Source organism: Neoarius graeffei, chromosome 4 (genome assembly GCF_027579695.1).
Source record: "Neoarius graeffei isolate fNeoGra1 chromosome 4, fNeoGra1.pri, whole genome shotgun sequence".
Lineage (NCBI taxonomy): Eukaryota > Metazoa > Chordata > Actinopteri > Siluriformes > Ariidae > Neoarius > Neoarius graeffei.
Window position 1 is genome coordinate 62,784,568 of NC_083572.1, and position 25,120 is coordinate 62,809,687.

Here is a 25,120-nt window from a genome sequence, read left to right on the forward strand (position 1 = left end):
TGCCTGACTCTCATGTATAATAAACATGATGCAGATAATTGCAGGATGTTTGACTAAAGGTTTGTGGACACACGACTATCACACCCATATGTGGGTCTTTCCTAAACTGTTTCTGAACACCTTTGGAATGAACTGGAACGATGACTGAGCCCCAGGCGTCTTCGGCCAATATCAGTGCCTGGCCTCACTCATGCTCCTGTGGCGAAATGGGCAAATGCCTACAGCCATACTCCAAGGAAAACCTTACCAGAAGAGTGGGGGTAATTATAACTGCAGTGGATACTAAATATTGAATGGGATATTCAAGAAACACATATGGGTGTGGTAGTCAGGTGTCCACAAACTTTTGGTCTTAGAGTATATGTTTTGTATTAGTCCAAACTGCATCTGATGAAGGAATTGGAGGTGACAGCCATACCAAGCAGCAGAGTGGGAGTGATAATTAACAAGACTAGCAAGCTAACAAGGGGACCTAAGACAAGCCAGTAGTCAGAAAGTTCTGAATGGATTCCAAAAAGTATGAAATACACTCATATACAACCCATTAAGAGAAGAGAGGAGATGATAGGAGTCTATCATGTGTGTCCATGAGTTCCAATGATTATGAGGTGAGAAGAATGGGGGGGGGGGGGGGGGGAGAAGAGATGATATCTGTATTTGTATCAAACACTACATCACTCCATTAACTTGTGGAAGGTATTGGCATGCTTGCAGACAGGCACAAATATACAGGTGATATTCATTGCCCCAGTGATTAGGAGTGGTGAACTATAACTTTGTGATATTGATCTCTTAACTAAGGAAATATTTGTTAATTATTTTTTAATTAAATATTTAATTATATCATTGCTGTCTAGATACAGAAAACCAGTTGTTTCTCTGTATGCTGTGGGTCCACCAAAGAGCTAAAGACAATGGCAGCTGTCAAAGGTCCTGTGGATTACACTCCTCCAGAAGGGGGATGGGGTTGGGCAGTGGTGGCTGGTGCCTTCATCTCTATCGGTTTTGCCTTTGCCTTCCCAAAGTGCATCACTGTGTTCTACAGAGACATCGAAGTGATTTTCAGTGCTAGCACAAGCCAAGTCTCATTGATCTCATCCATCAATGCATCCTTTATATATGCAGGAGGTGAAACATGAGTTCTATTTCAGTCTCTGATGTTGCTTAAAGTCAAATAAAACCCAAAAATAAACATCGTTTGCCAATCACGGTAAGTGTCCAGATGTGCCCTCCACATGATTAAATTAAAAATAAAACTTTATAACAACAATGTATCCATTTTAAAAGTTATGATATTGCAAAAAATGTATTTAGGTGCAACCATTTTTCAGTACTCTATTATATTTTATCCTGTGTAGGGTGTAAACAAAGTTAATAGGTTAATTTGCCCCAATTATAATCCACTAGAAAATAAAATGCTGCTGGAAAACAGTGAGAAACTTTGGCAGACAATACACAAGCCCATTACTGAACAATACTGAAGAGTACAGATCTGCAGTAGTTTTAGCTCACTTACATGTCCTGGCATGGGTTAGGGTTAGAGTGTGGTTATCTAGATCTGACAAAGATTGTAAGTTTAGATTTTTTTTTTACTTTTATTTTTTTAAATGTCTAGTACATGACCCCAGTACTGGATTGTCACCAACTAACATAGTGTTTCATAAGACCATGAGCTGTGTTACAAAAAATGAGAGTAGCAGTAGGATGGAGATTCACCCTCAATAATAGTCTGATTATCAGTAAAGAAACACTTGGACATCTAGCAATTCAGTGACCATAACCTTCTGTATACCACCACATTGTGTCAGCACATATTACAGTCGACTGTAGGCCTTATATTAGACCCTACATGGATAACTATCTTAGAAGACCTGTATATTATGTTGTGTTTGTTACATTTTGTTGCATCTCTAATTTCTGACCCCAGCTCAGTGATATTGTTCAATAAAAAAAATAGCACACAATTACACAGAGTTTGATTAATCCACAGTATTTTTGTAGGGCATTTTTTGAACTAGTTAAAAATAATAAATAAATAAATAAATAAATAAATAAATAGAAAACACCTCTGAGATGACGCATGGAAGAAACTTTGACCCAGAAAGGAATCCATTCTTTTCTGGGAGATACCAGAACAGTTTTTCCTTTAATGATTGCCTTACCTTATCTTGCTGTATACCTATTAGACTGTTTAATCACTACACTTCCCTATCTTATTATCCACAGGTCCAATTAGCAGCATCCTGGTGAATAAGTATGGCAGTCGTCCGGTAATGATACTGGGGGGTTGCCTCTCAGGAACTGGACTCATAGCTGCATCTTTCTGCAACACAGTGGAGGCTTTGTATCTCTTTGTAGGTGTGATAGGAGGTGAGCTAAGTGAAACAAACATGTTTTACCCAATAGAGCAATAAATTCAAAATGAAACTATGTTATTATAAAGCGGCAAAATTTTCATCTTGTCTGGTTATGCTGTCTTAACAGGTCTGGGACTGGCATTCAATCTCAATCCATCCCTGATAATGATTAGCAAATATTTTTACAAAAGAAGGCCATTTGCTAATGGAATTGCCATGGCTGGTTCTCCAGTAATTCTACTCACATTAGCTCCTCTGAACAGTTGGTTTTATAACCAGTTTGGTTGGAGGGGTAGCTTCCTAATCCTGGGTGGGATTCTGCTCAACTGTTGCGTAGCTGGATCTCTCATGAGGCCGATTGGGCCAAAGCCCAAACCTGCTGTGAAAGAGGTTGGTAGTGATGAAGAAAAGAAAACAGTGATGGAGACTATCAACAGTTTAATTGATTTGTCTCTTTTCAAACACCGTGGATTCCTCCTGTACCTCATAGGCAATATTGTGCTGTTCTGTGGTTTTTTTACTCCTCTGGTATTCCTCAGTAATTATGCCAAGACAAAGAATATTTCAAATGAGAAGGCCGCATCACTGCTTTCAGTGCTGGCCTTTGTGGACATGGTGGTGCGGCCATCAATGGGAACAGTGGCCAACACCAAATGGGTGCGACTCAGGATACAGTATTTCTTTGCAGCTTCAGTTCTGTTTAATGGTGTATGCCATTTGCTTGCCCCCCTTGCCCTGGATTTTTTAGGGTTTGTGATCTATTCAGCATTCTTTGGGTTTGGGTTTGGGTGGCTGAGTTCTGTGCTGTTTGAGACCCTGATGGATTTGGTGGGAGCCCAGCGCTTTTCCAGTGCTGTGGGCCTGGTCACCATCTTGGAGAGTGTGCCAGTGTTACTTGCCCCACCCTTGCTAGGTAAGTCTGAATATTAGAGTTTTTTTGTTTTGTGTTTTGTTTTGATGGTACTTAAGCAACAGTACAACGCAAAGATGCTTTTGGATTTTGAGCAAGCTATAAAAGAAACTATAGAACACATCCATTAAACATTCACAGTGCTGGTGTAAACCCTTGCATTTAATAACTGGTTGAATCTCCTTTAGAAGCAAAACCTCAAACAACTGATTCCTGTAGCTGCAGATCAGACCTGCACAATATTTGGAACATTCTGTACAGAAGTGCTTCAGCTCAGCCATATTCTTAGGATATCTGGTGTAAATGGCTCTTTATTGCGTTAATGTCTGGGCTCTGACTGGGCCACTCCAAAAGGTGGGTTTTCTTTTTTAAGCCTTTTTCTGTTGTAGATTTGCTCCAGTGTTACGGGTCATTGTCCTGCTGCATCATGCAACTTCTACTGAGCTTCAGCTGGCAGACAGACAGCCTGACAATATCCTGTAGGATACTTTGCTAAACCTGGGAATTCATTTTCCTCTCAATGATGGCAAGCTTCCCATGCTCTGAGACAGCAAAGCAGCCTCAAATCATGATGCTCCTTTCATCGTACTTCACCATTGGGCTGATGTATTCATGTGCCCATTTTACACCATACATAGTGCTCTGTGTTCTTCCCTAATTATTCAACCTTTTTTCATTCGTACACCAAACGTTTTCCCAGTAGCATTGTGGAGTGTCAGGGTGCTCTTTTGTTTAAGTCATTAGCACAGGGGTTTACATACTTTTTCCAGGATACACTGTGAATGTTTGAATGATATATTCAAGTTTGGACCTTCAAATTCAATTCTTTATTTTTATGGGTTATGGACTGCAAAATAATAAATAATAAGAAAATGAAAAAAGAATATGAACATAATGCATATATATATATATATATATATATATATATATATATATATATATATATATATACATACATACATACACACACACACACACACACACACGTGTATATACACACACATCCATCCATCTTCTACCGCTTATCCAGATCCGGATTGGGGGGGGGTAGCAGCCTAAACAGAGCAGCCCAGACTTCCCTCTCCCCGGCCACCTCCACCAGCGCTTCCAGGGGAATACCGAGGTGTTAACATCTGGGCTCTGACTGGGCCACTCCAAAAGGCATGCCCAGAAAACCTCCCTTGGGAGACATCCAGGGGGCATCCTAACAAGGTGTCCAAACCACCTCAACTGACTTCTTTCGATGTGGAGGAGCAGTGGTTCTACCCTGAGTCTCTCCCGAATTACCAAGCTTCTCACCCTGTCTCTAAGGGAGAGCCCAGCCACCCTGCATTGAAAACTCATTTCTACCGCTTGTATCCACAATCTCATTCTTTCAGTCACTACCCATAGCTCGTGACCATAGGTGAGAGTGGGAACATAGATAGACCAGTAAATTGAGAGCATTGCCTTTTGGCTCAGCTCTCTCTTTACCACAACAGACCAGTTTAGCATCCACATCACTGCTGACGCTGCCCCGATCCGTCTGTCCAACTCCCGCTCCCCCTTACCCTCACTCATGAACAAAACCCCAAGAGATTTAAACTCCTCCACTTTATGTAGCAACTCCCCCCTGACCTGGAGTAGGCACTCCACCTGTTTCTGGCTGAGTGCCATGGCCACAGACTTGGAGGTGCTGATCCTCATCCCAGCCACTTCGCACTCGGCTGCAAACCGTCCCAGCGCATGCTGTAAGTCACAGATTGATGAAGCCAACAGGACCACATCATCCGCAAAAAGCAGAGATGTGATCCTGATGCCACCAAACCGGACACCCTCTGCCCCTTGGCTGTGCCTAGAAATTCTGTCCATAAAAGTTATTAACATAACCGGTGACAAAGGACAGCCCTGGTGGAGTCCAACATGCACCGGGAACGAGTCTGACTTACTGCTGCCAATGTGAACCAAACTCCTGCTCCGGTCATACAGGGACCGAATAGCCCGCAGTAGTGGGCCCTGAACCCCATACTCCCGAAGCACCCCCCACAGGGCACTATGAGGGACACAGTCGTAAGCCTTCTCCAGGTCCACAAAACACATGTAGACCGGTTGGGCAAACTCCCATGCACCCTCCAGTACCCTTGCAAGGGTAAAGAGCTGGTCCAGTGTTCTACGACCAGGACAAAAACTGCATTGTTCCTCCTGAATCTGAGGTTTGACTATTGACTGGACTCTCCTCTCCAGCACCCCAGCATAGGCTTTCCCAGGGAGGCTGAGAAGTGTGATCCCGCTATAGTTGGAACACACTGTCCGGTCCCCCTTTTTAAAAAGGGGGACCACCACCCCAGTCTGCCAATCCAGAGGCACTGTCCCCGACCCCCACGCAATGTTGAAGAAGCATGTCAGCCAAGATAGCCCAACAACATCCAGTGCCTTCAGGAACTCAGGATGAATCTCATCCACCCCCGGAGCCCCACCACCGAGGAGCTTTTTAACCACCTCAGCAACCTCAGCCCCTGTGATGGGCGAGTCCTCCCAAGCACCCTCAGACTCTGCGTCCTCCTTGGACAACATGAAGGTGGGATTGAGGAGATCCTCAAAGTATTCCTTCCACCATTGGATGATGTCCCCAGTTGAGGTCAACAGCACTCCATCCTCACTGTAAACAGTCAGGACAGAGCACTGTTTTCCCTTCCTGAGCCGCCGGACGGTTTGCTAGAATCTCTTTGAGGCTGACCAAAATTCACTTTCCATGGTCTCACCGAACTCCTCCCACACCAGAGTTTTTGCTTCAGTGACTACCAGAGCCGCATTCTGCTTGGCCCGTCAGTATCTGTCAGCTGCCTCTGGAGACCCACAGGCTAACGAAGCACAATAGGACTCCTTCTTCAGCTTGATGGCTCCCCTCACCACAGGTGTCCACCAGCGGGTTCGGGGATTACCGCCACGACAGGCACCAACAACCTTGCAGCCACAGCTCTGCATGGCCACCTCAGCAATGGAGGTGCAGAACATGGTCCACTCAAACTCAATGCCCACATCCTCCCCCGGTATGCAGTTGAAGTGCTGCCAGATGTGACAGTTGAAGCTCCGATGGACGGGAGCCTCCACCAGACATTCCCAGCATACCCTCACTACTCGTTTGGGCCTGCCCGGTCTGTTTGGCCTCCTCCTCCGCCATCTGATCCAGCTAGCCACCAGGTAGTGATCAGTTGACAGTTCTGCTCCTCTCTTCACCCAAGTGTCCAAGACATATGGTCGTAGATCAGATGAAACGACTACAAAGACAATCATTGATCTCATGCCATGTGCACTTATGGACACCCTTATGCTTGAATATGGTGTTCGTTATGGCCAAACCATGCATGGCACAAAAGTCCAACAACTGAACACCACTCGGGTTCAGATCAGGCAGGCTGTTCCTCCCAGTCACACCCCTCCAGGTCTCACTGTCATTGCCCACATGAGCATTGAAGTCCCCCAGTAAAATAATGGAGTCCCCTCGTGGTGCACTGTCTAGCACCCCACTCAAGGACTCCAAGAAGGAGGGTATATATATATATATATATATATATATATATATATATATATATATATATATATATATATCATCAGCAGTAACAGCAGAGTGTTCTGGAATAGGCACAAGCACTGACCTTGGGGAGCCAAACATAGAGCTGGGTGCCACACATTTCATTCAATGACACTTTCCCTATATTTTACTTATTTTGACTGAGAAATGTTTTATTGACAATTTTGATAACCCTTCACTTTTAATCCAGGTCTGTAGTGTAAAATGTTCTCGGGTGTGTTTTTGTTTAAAAATGTTTTCCAAATTGTAGCTGTGTTTAATTCATATCCAGAAAAATATATATTTCAATATAATATACTCAGCATAAACATTTTAAATAGATTCTATATTTTTGGTCCATCCATGACATATTACTAAAGTAGCCTATTTACTGTTGTTGATGTGGGTCACTTGCTGTTAGCCAATTCACTTTCTCGTACCAGGAGAGCTGAAAGGAACGAGTATTATTCCCTACCTTTTTCACCAAGTCAATTTGAGGCGTTGGTCTACCCTGCTCTTTAATTTTAATGTTTTCCTCGAAAGGAAGACTGGCAAATGGCTTCGCCAAAATTAAATCAGCAATGCTTGGCATCCGTGCACAGCTTTCTTGCTAACTGACTAGCCCCCTCAAGTTCAAGTTCAGTCACTCAAATAAACGAAATTTCTGGAACTAAGATAGCAAACTTGACAACACTATATTTACACTTTATTTACAATGAAAATATATACAAACTAAAAAAGCTGGTAGAAACCGTATGTAATGAATGAAATTGAAATGTAAGCTGATCTCTTACAATACACCACAGCACTTGCGAATCTGCATGGGACTGAACTGAGATTCACCGCTGCCTGTCTATAGTTGAAATGAGCTGTCAATCAAAGAAAATATCCAGTCACTTTCACCAATCACCAGTCTCCTCGCAGAAACTGCCATGTCCCTCCCACTGTGAGGCTCGGAGTCTGTAGGCGGGCATTTTCGCAGTATTTGTCCAATAACCGTCTTGCATTTTGAGATTGAAAAGTGCATAACTCCCAAATGCCATTGAAGTCCACTGAGGTTGGGAGTCCGTGGGACTCCGTGGGCGGGCGTTTTCACAGTATTTGTCCAATAATCGTCTTGCATTTTGAGATTGAAAAGCGCATAGCTCCCAAATGCCATTGAAGTCCACTGAGGCTGGGCTGCATCACGCTGTCACGAGGGGGAAAAACTCACGCACACATTAGGCGAACTGGGGAAAGTTATAACGGAATGATTTTGCACTGTAGTTGGGTTGAGCACATATATTTTTATGATTCTGGATCTGAAATAGCAATGTTATAACTTATAACATTGCTATTTCAGATCCAGAATTTTTAGAGGAGGCTGAGCCTCCCTCGTTGACTTAGTGCAATCGCCCGTGATATATATATATATATATATATATATATATATATATATATATATATATATATATATAAATAAAAGTATGATGTTGTACTGTTTTTGAATTGTATATGTATGTATAAGGAATATGAAATACACTGGAAGCTCAAAGTTAGAGCAGAGCCATCATGTGTTCTGCCTAGGAACAATCAATGTTAGAACTTGTAAATACGAAAGCAAGTTGGCAGATTTTGTAACGCAATGTAAAAAGTTAATGCGGGATATAACTTGCATGCAGGAGGCCCACTTGAGGGGTGAGGGTGAGGTTTGTTTTAATGATCAAGTTCTGAAAGGTTGGCAGGTAGTATATAACAGTATGAATGTCACACAGGCAGGTGTAACCCTTGTTCTTGCACCACATGTTCGACTCTTAGATGTGGAGCATATAATAGAAGGTAGGATGATCATGGTGAGAGTTAAGGTGAATGGAATAAAGCTAGGAATATACTGCTGTTGTTGCCCAACTGAAGAATACAGTACCTCCTTCAAAGAGAGTTTCTATCAAACACTGAATAAGGCTATTCAAAAGCTGAGGAAAGATCACCCATTGTATAAAATAATTGTTGCTGGTGACTTCAATGCAACCATTGGAGAGGACTGTAACCATGTAAGTTGGAGAGGAGTGGGACCATACAATGATAAAGACCCAACAAGCTTTAATGGTGAAAAACTTATTGAGACCACAGAAAGCAACAAGCTCTACATTTTAAATACTATGTATGCAACAAGATCAGACAAACACAGACGGTCGTTCCAGTCCAACCTCGGTTATAAACACAGGCTTGATTATATAATGGCTGACTGGTTTGCTAAACATGCTATTACAAACTGCCAAGTATACCTGATGCACAGTGAAGTATTTGAGACTGATCACCGTATAGTTGTAATGCATGTTGTGATAGGTGCCATCCAGGGGGCATCTAAGGAAACAATACCACCCAAGTCCAAGAAGGAAATCGACAAACCGTGGACAAACCACACCTATCAGGAACTCACACAACGATATTGGATGAAGAAGGACCCGGTAAAGAGGAAATCACTGTCTTACGAAGTGAGAAAGCTGCATACAGATTTGAAGAATGCCTATTTCAAAGCTAAGGCAGATCAGTTGAATTTTGCAAGTCAACAAAGGAACACAGAGGAGGAATTCAGGCTAATGAAACAACACACATCAATGAGGCAGCTCAACACTCCATTAATTTCAACTCGGAAGCGAGAGGAACATTTCTCCGTGCACTTTAATAGTCATATGTATGAGCCTCAGCCCAAATTGGAACAACCTGAGAACTATCCGCACATACTGCCGCCGGATGATATACTGTACCTGACATAAGTGTACTGGCACCTGACCGTGCCAAAATTAAGAAAAGCATGAAGAGACTTAAGAATGACATATGTCAGGGGACAGATAAGATATATGCAGAACAACTAAAATACTCAATGTCAACGGGACTGCTGAACTATATCATGTTTCTGACTGGAATAATATGGACAAGTCTCCAAGTGCCATCCAAGTGGCTGATAGCTAGCATTACATGTTTGCATAAGAGGAGGCTCAAGTTGCTTGTGGAGAATTATAGAGGGCTGAGTACAGTTGCGACAGTAACCAAGGTGCTATCCGGGATTGTTGTTAAGAGGATCAGGGAAGTTTACGAATACATCTTGCTGTCATCACAATTTGGCTTCCGATCGAATAGGTCAACATCGGATGCTATATATATTCTATGCTAGTTGATTGAAAATGCAGGAAATCCAAAACCCTGATTTATGTAGGCTTTGTAGACCTAAAAGCCGCTTACGATTGGATTCCGAGAGATGCTCTATTCAAGTGCTTAGAAGTCCAACTCAAGTGCCCCCCACCTGGTATCCATATTATGTGCATTATACACCTGCAGGGTGCCGTCAAGGAGCCTTGGAGTCACTTCTTGTTTTCAACATATACATGGACTTTGTGGTACGAATTGCATGCAATGAAACATCCAAAAGCAGGCCTTACAGTAGAGTACTACATACCTAATAAAGTGTCAACGAGGCAATATCGTAAGAAGGCCCCACCAGCTGGTGTCACTCACGTCACTGAACTCCTGTACGCAGATGATGAGGTCATTTTTGCTAACTCTGTCCAGGAACTGAAGTACATCCTTGAAATTTATGACTAAACATTCACATGATTTGGGTTGAAGATGTCATACAGCAAAACTGAGACAATGGCCTTCAATGTCGACGAAGTCAAGAACCAGGAATGCCTGATAATTGTCAGTAACAATAAAATAAAGAATGTGCGAAGTTTCAAATATCTTGGATACACCATTGCAAATGATGAAATAAATACTTCTTGTTTCCTGTATGCCAGGATTGGAGCTGCCTTCCAGAAATGGAATGAGCTTAAACACATGTTGACAGACCATAGTTATCTATAAGAGTGGCATTTCTGACCACATGTGTGCAGTCTCCCTTGTTATATAACATCCAAGCATGGCCTTTAATGGAGAAGGAACTGGATAAGATTGAGACTTTGTGACTTTGTGGCATGGTTTCTTAAGGAAAATGGTGAGAGGTAGATACCAGCATAAAAATGCCCCAAGCAGAAAAGAACAGAGTGATATTCAGCTTGAAGGAGAGATAGATTGGAGCTTTACAATCTCAAACCAACGCCTGCGGGAGATCATCAACACATTACCTATCCGCAAGTTCTGCTACTGCCAACATTTGAAGTATATTAGCCATATCTGCCAACTTGACAATGATGCCCTGCAAAAACAGACATTCTTTGATGTAAGAACGTCTAGGAGAGTATGGATGAATGTTGAAAAGCTACTGGGAGTTGATGCCCAACAGGTAAGAAAAGCCATGATGGAAAAAGCAGCCCTTCTGCGACTGATGGATGTCAGATTTTCACCTCCATCCATTCAGAAGTGCCCCAAGGCCAGAAAAGCGCCAGGCAGGAAACTATGATGATGATGATTACCCTTTTGACACAGTGCCATAGTGCCTACATATAAAGGAGATATGCTTAAACAAAATTAGCACTTTCAATCACTTATTCAACAAAAATATCAATAGATGTAATATTCTTCTGTGGAGAAAATAAGTACACCCTTGGCTTCAAAAGCTAATATTGCCCCCTTTAACAGAAATAACTTCTTGTAGGCATTTTGCATAATTGTCCACCAGTCTCTGACATCGGCTTGCTGAAATTTTTGACCACTCTTCCATCAAAATTCCTTCAGTTGCAAGATGTTTAAGGGTTTTCTTGCATGTACTGCTCTTTTCAAATCTAGCCACTGAAGGTGCAATTAGTAATTAAGTGATCAATCTCATTAAATCAGTCTCATTAAGTCATTAAATCAGTCTCATTAAATAATACCTTTAATTTTGGTGCTTAATAAGAAATTACCAAACAGCTAAATTATGGTATATTCCAAATTATTATGATCACTTACCATATTACACAACTCATATGCACCTTGGAATTCTTTGAGGTTGGGCGACTTCAAGGAATATGGAAGCAACACAGACACAGTTTAACAGAATAATTGAATTTATTATAACAAAGATAAAAATGAATAGCAGTTGAGATATATACAAATATGATATATACTTGATGAGCGTGTGTGTGTGTGTGTGTGTGTGTGTGTGTGTGTGTGTGTGTGTGTGCATGCATGCGTGTGTGTTTTATCTGAGGTATGTGTGTCACCACGTGGAAAAGAATTAGCTCTGAGTTGCTAGCTAAGATGTGTGTGGGTGTGTGTGTGGGGGTGTCCACATGGTGTAGGCCTTGTGGCCTACAGTGGTGCCTGAAAGTTTGTGAACCCTTTAGAATTTTCTATACTTCTGCATAAATATTACCTAAAACATCATCAGATTTTCACACAAGTCCTAAAAGTAGATAAAGAGAACCCAGTTAAACAAATGAAACAAAAATATTATACTTGGTCATTTATTTATTGAGGAAAATGATCCAATATTACTTATCTGTGAGTGGCAAAAGTATGTGAACCTTTGCTTTCAGTATCTGGTGTGATCCCCTTGTGCAGCAATAACTGCAGCTAAATGTTTCCGGTAACTGTTGATCAGTCCTGCACACCAGCTTGGAGGAATTTTAGCCCATTCCTCCATACAGAACAGCTTCAACTCTGGGATGGTGGTAGGTTTCCTCACATGAACTGCTCGCTTCAGGTCCTTCCACAGCATTTTGATTGGATTAAGGTCAGGACTTTGACTTGGCCATTCCAAAACATTAACTTTATTCTTCTTTAACCATTCTTTGATAGAATGACTTGTGTGCTTAGGGTCATTGTCTTGCTGCATGACCCACCTTCTCTTGAGATTCAGTTTGTGGATAGATGTCCTGAGATTTTCCTTTAGAATTCGCTGGTATAATTCAGAATTAATTGTTCCATCAATGATGACAAGCTGTCCTGGCCCACATGCAGCGAAACAGGCCCAAACCATGATACTACCACCACCATGTTTCACAGATGGGATAAGGTTCTTATGCTGGAATGCAGTGTTTTCCTTTCTCCAAACATAACGCTTCTCATTTAAACCAAAAAGTTCTATTTTGGTCTCATCCGTCCACAGAACATTTTTCCAATAGCCTTCTGGCTTGTCCACATGATCTTTAGCAAACTGCAGATGAGCAGCAATATTCTTTTTGGAGAGCAGTTCTTTCTCCGTGCAACCCTGCCATGCACACCATTGTTGTTCAGTGTTCTTCTGATGGTGGACTCATGAACATTAACATTAGCCAATGTAAGAGAGGCCTTCAGTTGCTTAGAAGTTACCCTGGGGCCCTTTGTGACCTCACCGACTATTACATGCCTTGCTCTTGGAGTGATATTTGTTGGTCGACCACTCCTGGGGAGGGTAACAATGGTCTTGAATTTCCTCCATTTGTACACAATCTGTCTGACTGTGGATTGGTGGAGTCTAAACTCTTTAAAGATGGTTTTGTAACCTTTTCCAGCCTGATGAGCATCAACAATGCTTTTTCTGAGGTCCTCAGAAATCTCCTTTGTTTATGCCATGATACACTTCCACAAACATGTGTTGTGAAGATCAGACTTTGATAGATCCCTGTTCTTGAAATAAAACAGGGTGCCCACTCACACGTGACTGTCATCCCATTGATTGAAAACACCTGACTCTAATTTCACCTTCAAATTAATTGCTAATCCTAGAGGTTCACATACTTTTGCCACTCACAGATATGTAATATTGGATCATTTTCCTCAATAAGTAAATGACCAAGTATAATATTTTTGTCTCATTTGTTTAACTGGGTTCTCTTTATCTACTTTTAGGACTTGTGTGAAAATCTGATGATGTTTTAGGTCATATTTATGCAGAAATATAGAAAATTCTAAAGGGTTCACAAACTTTCAGGCACCACTGTAAACAAAAGGTTAGCCTAGCTTGCCAACGAGACAAAAGAATTAGCTGTGTGTGGGGTGGGATTTGAGGAGAACAAAGGATTAGCCGGTAGCTAACCCATGTGGTGGAGACAAAGGAATTAGCTCTGTGTTGCTAATTAAGATGTGTGTGTGAGAGGCCTGTGGCCATGTGTGGAGACAAAGATTAGCCTTGGTAGCTAACTCCACTAGCTTATAACACTATTAAATCCACTGAAATCTTGATGAGGTCAAAATATGTGTAATAAGGAAATTAAAGTGTTAGAAAGGAAAAGAGAGAAAGAGAGCATGCAAAACCTTATCTATTAAACAAACGACTGAGAGAACATAGAGCAATTATGGAACACAAAATCAGTGTGCACACTTAAACAGTTCCTGAGTTTAAATTCACACTACTTCATAAGCTAATTCCTAAGACTAGTCTTTTTGCCCAAAAATTGCCAGTCTTACTTCAGTATCTTGCTTATAGCAAGATTATGGAGATATGTTCCGAGACTTTTGGAGTTTCACCGTTGTGGAGCACGTGAGTCGCTTCCGTGGAAAGCAGAGGATTTCTTGGTCCGACGCATGGTCGCTCATGATGAAAAGAAAGTCTCTGATTAAAACAATGTGCACAGCGCTTTGTTAGAGGGAGCCGGTCGCCTCTAACTTTAAACTAACTGCTTGGGCTGCAGTTTGGTAACGTTACTGATAGACAAACAAAAACCGGTTGTAACTCTACCTGAGTTTAAAATCGCGCGATTCTGGATTTTTACCGTGGCCAAAGGTAAACAGAAAGAAAACGCGCTAAATCGTGGATCTTGCAAGAAAGACGTCTTTTCTTGGGTTTTCTGGTGCAGGGTATCTCTTTGTGTCCAGACGGCTTGAAGTCCAAGACGAGAGAGAGAAAGAGAGTAGCGTGTCTTAGTTTCTTATGGAATCATGGAGGAAGTGACGTAGGTGATCCCGCCCACTCGTGCCGTAGGTCAACGCGGAAGTTGGCTGATGGGAAATGTAGTTCTTAAAGGGATTGTACCTACATTTCCCCTTTTGGTCTCAGGGGTATGATGGAGTTGTAGTACTGAGAGCACAGTACCGTACAGTCCATGTGTCCATAGTCCTCGAGGTAGCCTTGCTGTGTACAGTCCATGGTGTCCTGTGAAAACTGTGTAAACTCATGAGTTCCAGTAAGACAGTTGGAGGCAGAGGCATTTTGGGCATATACTCAGGCTATAGGCATTTTGGGCATATAATTACTCTATCTAACTAGGTCACAATCACATCTATAAAAGAAATTAAACATTAAACATGAAACATGTAGTGTTTAATTTCCTATGCATAAAAACAAGAAAAGAGAAGAAATGAAGGAAGAAAAGAAGTATTAGTGTTTGGGTTGGTAAACCTAATCTTCTGGAAAGGTATTGGGTTGGTGAATGTGACTGGGAATGTCAGTGTACGCTTATGGGTGAGTGAGGCGTACAAACTAGGTGGGCAGGATGGGCCTAACTATCGCCCCCCCTTTTTGGAGTGAAAACTGTTCAAAGGGCTTGATTTGATTGTTATGGACCCATCGATATGAGAGCGTTTGATTAGGCCTGGATGTCCTAATGCGATACGTGACGGGGGACAGTTTTCCTATGATCGAAAAATCCCGACCAATGTGGTAGGAACTTTTTTTTTTTTTTTAAACTCCTATCGGCTTGGTAAGGTTAAAATATAGGACTTTGTCGCCTATTTGATATTTGTGATGGGAGGCTTTTCAGTCGTAGTAGGCCTTTTGCCCTTTTACGCTCGCTTCTATTTATCTGTTGAGGGGTCTGACCTCTTTTGTAACAGTTCTTTAATCTCAGCCAACTGGGCTTTTAAAGAATCCAGCTCTGAGCGGAACTCACCAGGTTGGTCTGAGTCACTGTGTCGGTCATCTCTACCCCTACGTTTAGAGCTACGGTCGGAGCGCTCCTGCCATCTCTGGCCAGAGCGGGGATGACGATCTTGCTGCCAACTGCCTTGTTCCCTACGACCTTTTTCATGTGATGAGCGGTTGCCATAGTCACTGTGGACTTGCCTTCGGTCCCTCCTGGCCTTACCTTGCCGATTCTTCCACTCACCCTGGTGATGGCTCAGCAAGGGGTGGTTCGGACCGGGATTTCTCCAGGGGGGTCCCCCTTTTGAAGCTTCACCTCCTTCTAAGGCTAGCGGGGGCCCGTCTACATCCTGGAGCCTAAGGACTCTGGGTTCATCATCGTTCCCGTTTGTGGTTTTGACAATGGTCTCCCAGGTCATTTGGGCTAGTTGCCTAGTTTCCCTCATCGAGTAGAACCCTTGTCGACACGCCAGTGTGACTTGAGTCCGCACACTTGGGTGGAGGTTATGTAAGAAGAGGGATTTGAAGCCTCTATCTTCTTCCAAGCCTGGTGCACTACTACCCTGGAAATAGGCAGTACGTAGCCGTCTATAATATTCACGAGGTGCCTCAGACCATTTTTGTCTGATTTGTATAGCACTCAATGTCGCGGAGGTTTCATCCGTGTACGGCGCATATTCTTCCCTCATGTAATTGCGAAGTTTTGAATAACTATCGTGAATGTTTGGGGGTAGTGTCTCTAAAAAGGCACGAACGCTGCTACTGGAGGTTTTCCAGATCAGCTTAAGTTTCTCTCGTGTTGTGGCTTTCGGTAGGTCCATCAGGCATCAGTCAATTTCTCGTAAATAATCATTCACATTTGTTCTTTTATTCTCAGGATCGAATCGCTCAACATCGTTGGCAAGTAGGTCAATTTGCCGTAAGCGAAGAGTTTGGTGCACGCCCTTGTGCGGCCTTCTTGGCTCTCCTGAGTACTCACTATCTAAGCTACTCTGGTGTTGCTCCCGTTTCGCACTAGATTCATAGCCTGATTCATCCGAAGATGGATCAGGGATACTGTAGCACACTGACCTGGGTGTGCTATGGTTCTGGGCTCGGGATGAGCACAGTACGGTTCCACCTTGGCTAAACGATGAAGTCGTGTAGTGAGTTGATGGAGCTTGGCGGGGTGTCTGGTCCTCGACCAGGTAATCTACGGTGTCCGGTTCGGATGCCTCTTCCCGCTCTGAGCTTCAGTGCATTGTTGGGGGTCTTTCACGCCCCTCGCGCTCTTCTTGGGGGGTCTGCTCCTCGGCAGCCCTCTTGGCAGCCTTTTCGGCTTTCTCTAGCCTTTCGGTGCAATCATCAAGGGAGTTTTGCAAGAGCTCATGCTCCCTATATAAATCATTATTATCAGCTGCCAGCTCGGTGTTGCTGGTGGTCAGCCTTTCAACCTCTCTGCGGAGGCGTCTGATTTCTGAATCAGTATCTCGGAAGTATGACAGGAATAGCTTACCTAGTGCCGCTTGGTCACTAATAGTTGTTCCTTTTGGATCTCTCATATGTTTGTTCGAGTTATCTATGTTATTTTGGCATTCACTCTTACTCGTGGTCCTAATGTTTGCCTTTTCGGAGGCAGAGCAGTGAATGAGGTCTGCTATGACCTCAAGGAGAGACACGTCTTGAGCGTTGTCTTCAATTTTTGAGACACGAGGGGATGTCATTTTGCTTAGGTTGGATATTATGTAATTAATTAATCAATGAGTTAATTTATAAATTAATTGTTATTAATTAATATTAACTACATAATTAATTAATCAATTGATAAAGTTTGTTTTTGTTTGGAAATGCTATCTCTTATCCTAAATTAAGAATAGGTTGTTAGTATTTTGTGATATGGTTATCACGCTACTGTTAACCATTTAACACACCTGGGGATATACCTTGGCAACTGCTGAATCAAACTGATAGTTTATCTGTTGTTGCAACAATATTCAAGAAGTCAACACCAATCTCCTCACACGGGGCACCAATTTAATTGTAGGTGCAATTAGTAATTAAGTGATCAATCTCATTAAATCAGTCTCATTAAATAATACCTTTAATTTTGGTGCTTAATAATAAATTACCAAACAGCTAAATTATGGGATATTCCAAATTATTATGATTACTTACCGTATTACACAACTCATATGCACCTTGGAATTCTTTGAGGTTGGGTGACTTCAAGGAATATGGAAGCAACACAGACACAGTTTAACAGAATAATTGAATTTATTATAACAAAGATAAAAATGAATAGCAGTTGAGATATATACAAATATGATATATACTTGATGAGCGTGTGTGTGTGTGTGTGTGTGTGTGTGTGTGTGTGTGTGTGTGTGCGTGTGTGTGCGTGCATGCATGTGTGTGTGTTTTATCTGAGGTATGTGTGTCACCATGTGGAAAAGAATTAGCTCTGAGTTGCTAGCTAAGATGTGTGTGTGTGGGTGTGTGTGTGTGTGTGTGTGGGTGTGTGTGTGTGTGTGTGTGTGTGTGTGTGTGTGTGTGTGTCCACGTGGCGTAGGCCTTGTGGCCTAAACAAAAGGTTAACCTAGCTTGCTAACGAGACAAAAGAATTAGCTGTGTGTGGGGTGGGATTTGAGGAGAACAAAGGATTAGCTGGTAGCTAACCCATGTGGTGGAGACAAAGGAATTAGCTCTGTGTTGCTAATTAAGATGTGTGTGTGAGAGGCCTGTGGCCACATGTGGAGACAAAGATTAGCCTTGGTAGCTAACTCCACTAGCTTATAACACTAGTAAATCCACTGAAATCTTGATGAGGTCAAAATATGTGTAATAAGGAAATTAAAGTGTTAGAAAGGAAAAGAGAGCATGCAAAACCTTATCTATTAAACAAACGACTGAGAGAACATAGAGCAATTATGGAACACAAAATCAGTGTGCACACTTAAACAGTTCCTGAGTTTAAATTCACACTACTTCATAAGCTAATTCCTAAGACTAGTCTTTTTGCCCAAAAATTGCCAGTCTTACTTCAGTATCTTGCTTATAGCAAGATTATGGAGATATGTTCCGAGACTTTTGGAGTTTCACCGTTGTGGAGCACATGAGTCGCTTCCGTGGAAAGCAGAGGATTTCTTGGTCCGACGCGTGGTCGCTCGTGATGAAAAGAAAGTCTCTGATTAAAACAATGTGCACAGCACTTTGTTAGAGGGAGCCGGTCGCCTCTAACTTTAAACTAACTGCTTGGGCTGCAGTTTGGTAACGTTACTGATAGACAAACAAAAACCAGTTGTAACTCTGAGTTTAAAATCGCGCGATTCTGGATTTTTACCGTGGCCAAAGGTAAACAGAAAGAAAACGCGCTAAATCGTGGATCTTGCAAGAAAGATGTCTTTTCTTGGGTTTTCTGGTGCAGGGTATCTCTTTGTGTCCGGACGGCTTGAAGTCCAAGACGAGAGAGAGAAAGAGAGTAGCATGTCTTAGTTTCTTATGGAATCATGGAGGAAGTGACGTAGGTGATCCCGCCCACGCGTGCCATAGGTCAACACGGAAGTTGACTGATGGGAAATGTAGTTCTTAAAGGGACTGGACCTATACCACAACATTTCAATGGGGTTCAAATCTGGGCTTTGACTAGGCCATTCCATAACCATCTAGTTCTTCTTTTTGAGCCATTCCTTGGTGGATTTGCTCGTGTGCTTCAGATCATTATGTTGTTGAAAGGTCCACCTCTGGTTCAACATAAACTGTTGAACAGATGGCCTCACATTATCATCAAGCACTCTTTGATGTGATTCATAATTCATAGTTGAATCAGTGATTGCACACTTCCCAGTCCCTGAGACAGCAAAACAACCCCAAACCATAACATTTCCACCACCATGCTTCATAGTTGGTATGAGGTTCTTCTCCTGAAAAGCTGTCTTTGGTCTGCACCATACATGGACTCTTACTGTGGCCAAACAACTCAACCTTTGATTCATCTGTGCAGAGCATGTTATTGCAAAAGACCTGGTCTTTGCCTATATGTTCACTGGCAAGCTGTAGTCTTGCTATAATGCTCCTTGTGGACAGCAAAGGCTTTTTCCTGGTACGCCTTCCATGCAGGTCAAATTTGTCCAATCTCTTTCTGATTGTAGACGTATGCACTTTCCCACAAACAGTTACCCGAGTTACCTGCAGATCCAGTGATGAAACTTTGGGATTCTTGAAGACTTCTTTTAGCATCAAATGATCTGCTCTTGGGCTGAATTTGCTGGAGCAGCCAGTCCTGAACAAACTGGCAGTTGTTCAAATCTATGCCACTTGTAGAGGATTTTCCTTACAGTGAAATGATTTATTTCTAATTATTTTAATGATCTTTTTAAATCCCTTGCCAGACTCATAGGCATCCCCAACCTTTTTTTCTGAACTCCTTAGAGAGTTCTTTAGATCTTGGCATGATGACAATACACACTTCAATAGCAAAGAGAACACAAGACCCTAAATGTCAGGTTTAAATTAGACGAGTTCCACCTGCACCTCCACCTGCATGAGTTTCTGAACAAGGGCACCTAATCTGGAACATGTGATTCTAATTCCATGGACTTGAAAGTGCTATAAATGTAAGGGGGTACTTACTTTTTCCAGGGTGTCCTTACTTTTTGATTGACATTTTTTTAAACAAAAATGCCTCGGTATTCCCCCGGAAGAGCTGGTGGAGGTGGCCGGGGAGAGGGAAGTCTGGGCTGCTCTGCTTAGGCTGCTACCCCCATGACCCGGATCTGGATAAGCGGTAGAAGATGGATGGATGGATGGATGGATGTCAATTTTATGTGTCATTTCTTGGAGTATATCACTTTTATCTGTAGGCATTGTATCAAATAGATTGAAATGTTTGCTTATTTAAATATGTTGAGAAAAGTCGACAATTTCCATGGGATGTACTTTTTTGTATGATTTTATATATATCAGTTATTCCACAAAATCTAGTCATACATAAGCCATTTACAACAAAATTGAGTGGAATAACTGTTTTATCAGGGGCGTAGCTAGGATTTTTCAAAGGGGGGGGTCACACACTGACTGGCAGCCTGAGTACATACCCGCAGGTTTGCAAATGAAAAAAATACATTGAATACATTTGAGAAAATAACATGGTCTTTGCATCATTCTTTCATCTCATGTTGCGAGCTGTTGAGATGTTGGACAATGATTAGGTCAAATCAACTTTATCCAGCAGTGTATGAATAGTGGCTCGACATCTTACCCTAGTCAACCAATGCAGATCTCTCTATTCTTGTTGTCTTGTTGTTCCATATAACCATGGCTCGTGTCAAAAGCAAATGTTTGACATGCATGTTAAGTTTGGACAACGCTACTGCCCACTCCACTTGTTTAGCACAGTCTTAGTTCCTCAAACATGTTTTCTAAGGAAGTCCATTCTTGTAAAGAATGGCAATCTAAATTTGGCGTCATGCAAATCTCGAACAGTGACAACCACAGAGAGTTCAAAATAGCCAAAGCTGATACAATCTCAACATTGCCACAGCTGTCTATCTTATAAATATGAAGACTTGGGTGGCTTAACGCAATAGCAATCAGTAGTTCTGAATCAAACTGTCTGCAGATTCGTAAACTAAGTGTTTCCAGATCTTGCAAATAACTACAGTTGCTCAGAATGTTTATAGCAATTACATCATTTACGTTACGGCAATACTCTAAATACAACTCTTTCAAATGCACTAAATGTATTACAAAAGAAATGTCTTCTATGAGAAAATCTGTCGACAAATTTCAAATAACAAGGTTTGCGCAATTTCCCAATATTTGTGTAAGATTGAATTTAGTAAAGTGAAAGGTGAAATGTTCAAAATTGCCATTAAAATAAAGATGGTAAAAATGAGTACAATGCCTCTCAAAAATGCTCTTAAAACTATGGATGGTGTAGAAAGGAGGACGTTCTGTATCTTCTAACATGAAATGTTTCCATAACACGGCCGTGTGAGATAGCTGCAGCAGCCTTTTGCAGGTACTCAACAAGCTATGGAACACTGCCGAGAGCGGTAGGTGCTTCATAATCTACAAGATTATTTCATCTGACAAATCAAGAAAGCCTACTGTACATCAACCAAAAAGAATGGTTGAGCTTACTGACCGTACTAATGTTTTGGGCTAATTTTATCAAACCAAACAGTGACCATAGCATAAGCCAACCAAGCTCACTCACCGGCAACTGCCGCTTGGGCTGGTGTTTCTTGGTCTGCCAAAGGCGACAATGCATCTTGTTTTGAGTCTGTTTTATCATAAAAAAAATGATTTAGTACTAGAATAGAACTATGAAAAATAATTACCATTGCCAATTTTAGGTAGCTTAGAAACTGGCTCTTCCATTATTGCTGTTTCTTCCACATTTTCTTGATGTGTTCTAGAAATGGCACACTAAAACTTAGCTTCAAAGCCACAAAATGCAACTTTGATGGAAGAAATATATAAATTGCTTACCTCTCTTCACGTCAAAAGAAGGAGGAAAGTTTCACTTGTTTTGACATGGCAAATTATTAACACAAGAGGAAATACTCGTAATTCAGAAGTAAAAAGACTGCAGCTACACTGGCAGCTTGACCAGGCTTTCTAGTGCAATTGTGTTGCACTTGTGCAGAACTTGGTTTTCGCGCCCAAACCACAGGAAGTCCATACAAGGTTATAGAAACCCTAATGAGGCTGAGGTGACAATCTAGTTTAAAAAAAAGTGTTAGGGAAATTACAGTCAGTGCTTTTCTAATATCTTATGCGGCTATTGAAAAAAAATGTATGGTCCGACAAAGGGGGGGGGGGGGGGGGGGGGGGGTCACGGGCACCCCAGCTACGCCCCTGTTTATTCTCTCAACATTCACTGGATTTTGAGAAACAGAGCATTTTTCTTTTTTCTTTTTGGCAAATTTGATAAATAAAAACTTTGTACAAGATGTCTGACAAAATAATTTCCGCTTAGAATGTAAACAAAACAGCAACAAACAGAATGTAAACAAAAAAGCAACAAAATATGGAATGAAAGTATTTAATGGTAAGAACATACCTTTTTATTTTTCAAGAATTATTATTGTAGCATTTTTCACAAATTGCTACTGTCATTTTGCCGTTTTGTTTACATTCTAAACGGAAATTATATTGTCAGACATTTTGTATAAAGTTTTTATTTATTGAATTTGTAAAAAATAAAAATAAAAATGCTACTTCTCAAAATCCAGTGAATGTGGATATAATAACACAATTATTCCACTCAATTTCATTGACCATGGCTTATAGCCGACTTGGCGCTACGCACCTCGTCAGCTATCAGCTCATGTACACACACACGCACGCACACACACACAGTAAAATCCCCAGTGTTGAATTAACACCCAGGGTGTTGATTTAACACCCTACTGTGTTTATATATGTCCAGTCGGACACAAATGAACTCTGAAAGTGTTAATTCAACACTGGGGAAATCAGCAATAACACAATTGTTAAAAGTTAAGTAAAAAAATATTGTTGAATAATGTGAAAGCAGAGTAATTTACATTATACTGTATTTGCATTGACAGGAATGTTTAATGGCATCTACCATGACTACAAATACACTTACATAAGTTGTGGAATACTCCTGTTGGTTGCAAGCATGTTCCTCTTCATTGGCATGGGCATTAACTATAGGCTGCTGGAAAATGAAGCAAAGGAGGAATCTAGAAAATCACAGAAGAAAGGAAAAGAGGAAGAATCCACTACCGACATTGCAAACAAGGATAGTAGCAATGAGACAACAGTAATGATAGAATGCAGCACAGTGACCACCTAATCATACTAAAACTGCAGGAGATTCTGTATGCACAAAGTAAGTGATCTAGTCTGTGAATGACAAGCACAGCAAACTGAATTCAAATGAATTCACTGAAAGAAAAACAAAATTAATCATTGCACTTTTGCTGCTTATATACCCAGATTAGATTTTAAAGCATATTAATCAACTGCCCATAATTTTTATCACAAATTGAAGTGTATGCAGTTTTCATTTAATGGTGTGCAACAATGTTGGTTAATGTAAGGTCATAAACTGATTCACCTGTTAGTAAAATTATAAAATGTGGCAAGAAAAATTATTGAGACTATATGCTGAAAAGAAAAAAAAAGAGGAAAAGCAGGGAGCTAGTTTTCTAGTCCTTTCACATCAACTTGCACCACTTCCATGCCCACAAACAGCTCTTCTCTCTCATAACTGCTTTTTTTCTAACAGGAAGAAATCTAAGAGTTCTAAGGGGCAAAATTACAGATTTTTTCCATTAAACTGTGAAAATGACCTGTTAATGTCCAAATAAAAGGGTCTTTTTTAAGTAAAACACACACACACACACACACACACACACACCAAATGCCCAACTTTCACTCACCCTTAAGTCAGTGACTCACACTCCCTTGCTTACTCACTCACCCTCACTCCACTCAATCACAACCTCTTTTTCTGACAAAACAATTAAACTATAATTAAATAAAAATTGACAATTGTATTCAAAATATATGACTAAATGCAATAAACAGCAAAATGTTATTATGAAAAATGTCCTCTGTTTTCTTTGTTTGTTTCTGCATTCTTTGATTGTCTTACAGTACTTATACAGTATTATGTACATACAACCCCAAATCAGAAAAAGTTGGGACAGTATGTTGAAATTGAAATTAAAGTTAAAACTGAAAATAATGATTTGTAAATAATCTTTGTTTCTGTTTTGCACTCAAAACAATACAACAAAACATTTGAAGTTTGACCTCATGAATTTTATTGTTGGTTTTTTAAAACCAAACAATTCTTTCAATTTTGATTCTTGCAACACGTCAAAAAAGTTGGGATGGTACCACTTTGTAATGTTGCCATTCCTTCTCACAACACTTAAAAGATATTTAGGGACAAAAGACACCAAGTGATGAAGCATTTAAGGTGTTATTTTGTCCCATTCTTTATGCAAACAGGTCTTAAGGTGTGCAAGAGTATGAGGTCATCATTATCATATTTTTCATTTCAAAATTCACCACACATTCTCTATTGGGGACAGAGGGGACAGACACCCTCTCCTTTTCCATCCATGCCTTTGTAAAGTGTGCAGAATGTGGTTTTGCACTGTCTTGTTGAAATATCCCTGGAAAAAATATCGTCTTGAAGGCAGCATATATTGCTCCAAAATTTCAATGTACTTTTCTACATTAATGCTGCCATCACAGAAGTGTAAGTTACCTTTGCCAGGGGCACTGACACAAGCCCATACCATGACAGACCCTGGCTTTTGGACTTGTTGCTGGTAACAGTCTGGGTGGTCCTTTCTCGTCTTTGGTCCGGAGCATACGGCATCCATTTCTTACAAAAAAGACCTGGAATACTGATTTGTCTGACCGCAATACACATTTCCATTGTGTGATGGTCCATCTCAGATTTCTCTGAGCCCAGAGAAGTTGACGGCACTTCTGGACATGGTTAACATAAGGCTTCCTTTTTGAACAGTATGTGGATGTAACTCCATATTATAGTGCTTGACAAAGGGTTGCCAAAGTAATCGCAAGCCCATGTGGTTATATCAGCTATAGATGAATGGCGGTTCTTGAAGCAATGCCATCTGAGTGATTGG

General features: G+C 41.2%; 1 protein-coding gene across 1 annotated transcript; it reads left to right on the forward strand.

Moving 5' to 3' along the window:
- The first annotated feature begins 914 nt into the window (after nucleotides 1-914).
- On the forward strand, nucleotides 915-23,304 carry LOC132884598 (monocarboxylate transporter 1-like). Its single transcript, XM_060918445.1, has 4 exons — nucleotides 915-1,128; nucleotides 2,227-2,370; nucleotides 2,485-3,270; nucleotides 23,054-23,304. The coding sequence occupies exons 1-4, from the start codon at nucleotides 915-917 to the stop codon at nucleotides 23,302-23,304; spliced, it is 1,395 nt and encodes a 464-aa protein (XP_060774428.1).
- Nucleotides 23,305-25,120: the final 1,816 nt, after the last annotated feature.

What these genes read in the sequence shown, in the direction of transcription:
- LOC132884598 (XM_060918445.1), top strand. Translation starts at nt 915, where the DNA reads ATGGCAGCTGTCAAAGGTCCTGTGGATTACACTCCTCCAGAAGGGGGA. An exon ending in ATCCTTTATATATGCAGGAG is followed by an intron (nt 1,129 to 2,226) that starts GTGAAACATGAG and finishes TATTATCCACAG; the next exon opens with GTCCAATTAGCAGCATCCTG. An exon ending in ACTTGCCCCACCCTTGCTAG is followed by an intron (nt 3,271 to 23,053) that starts GTAAGTCTGAAT and finishes TTGCATTGACAG; the next exon opens with GAATGTTTAATGGCATCTAC.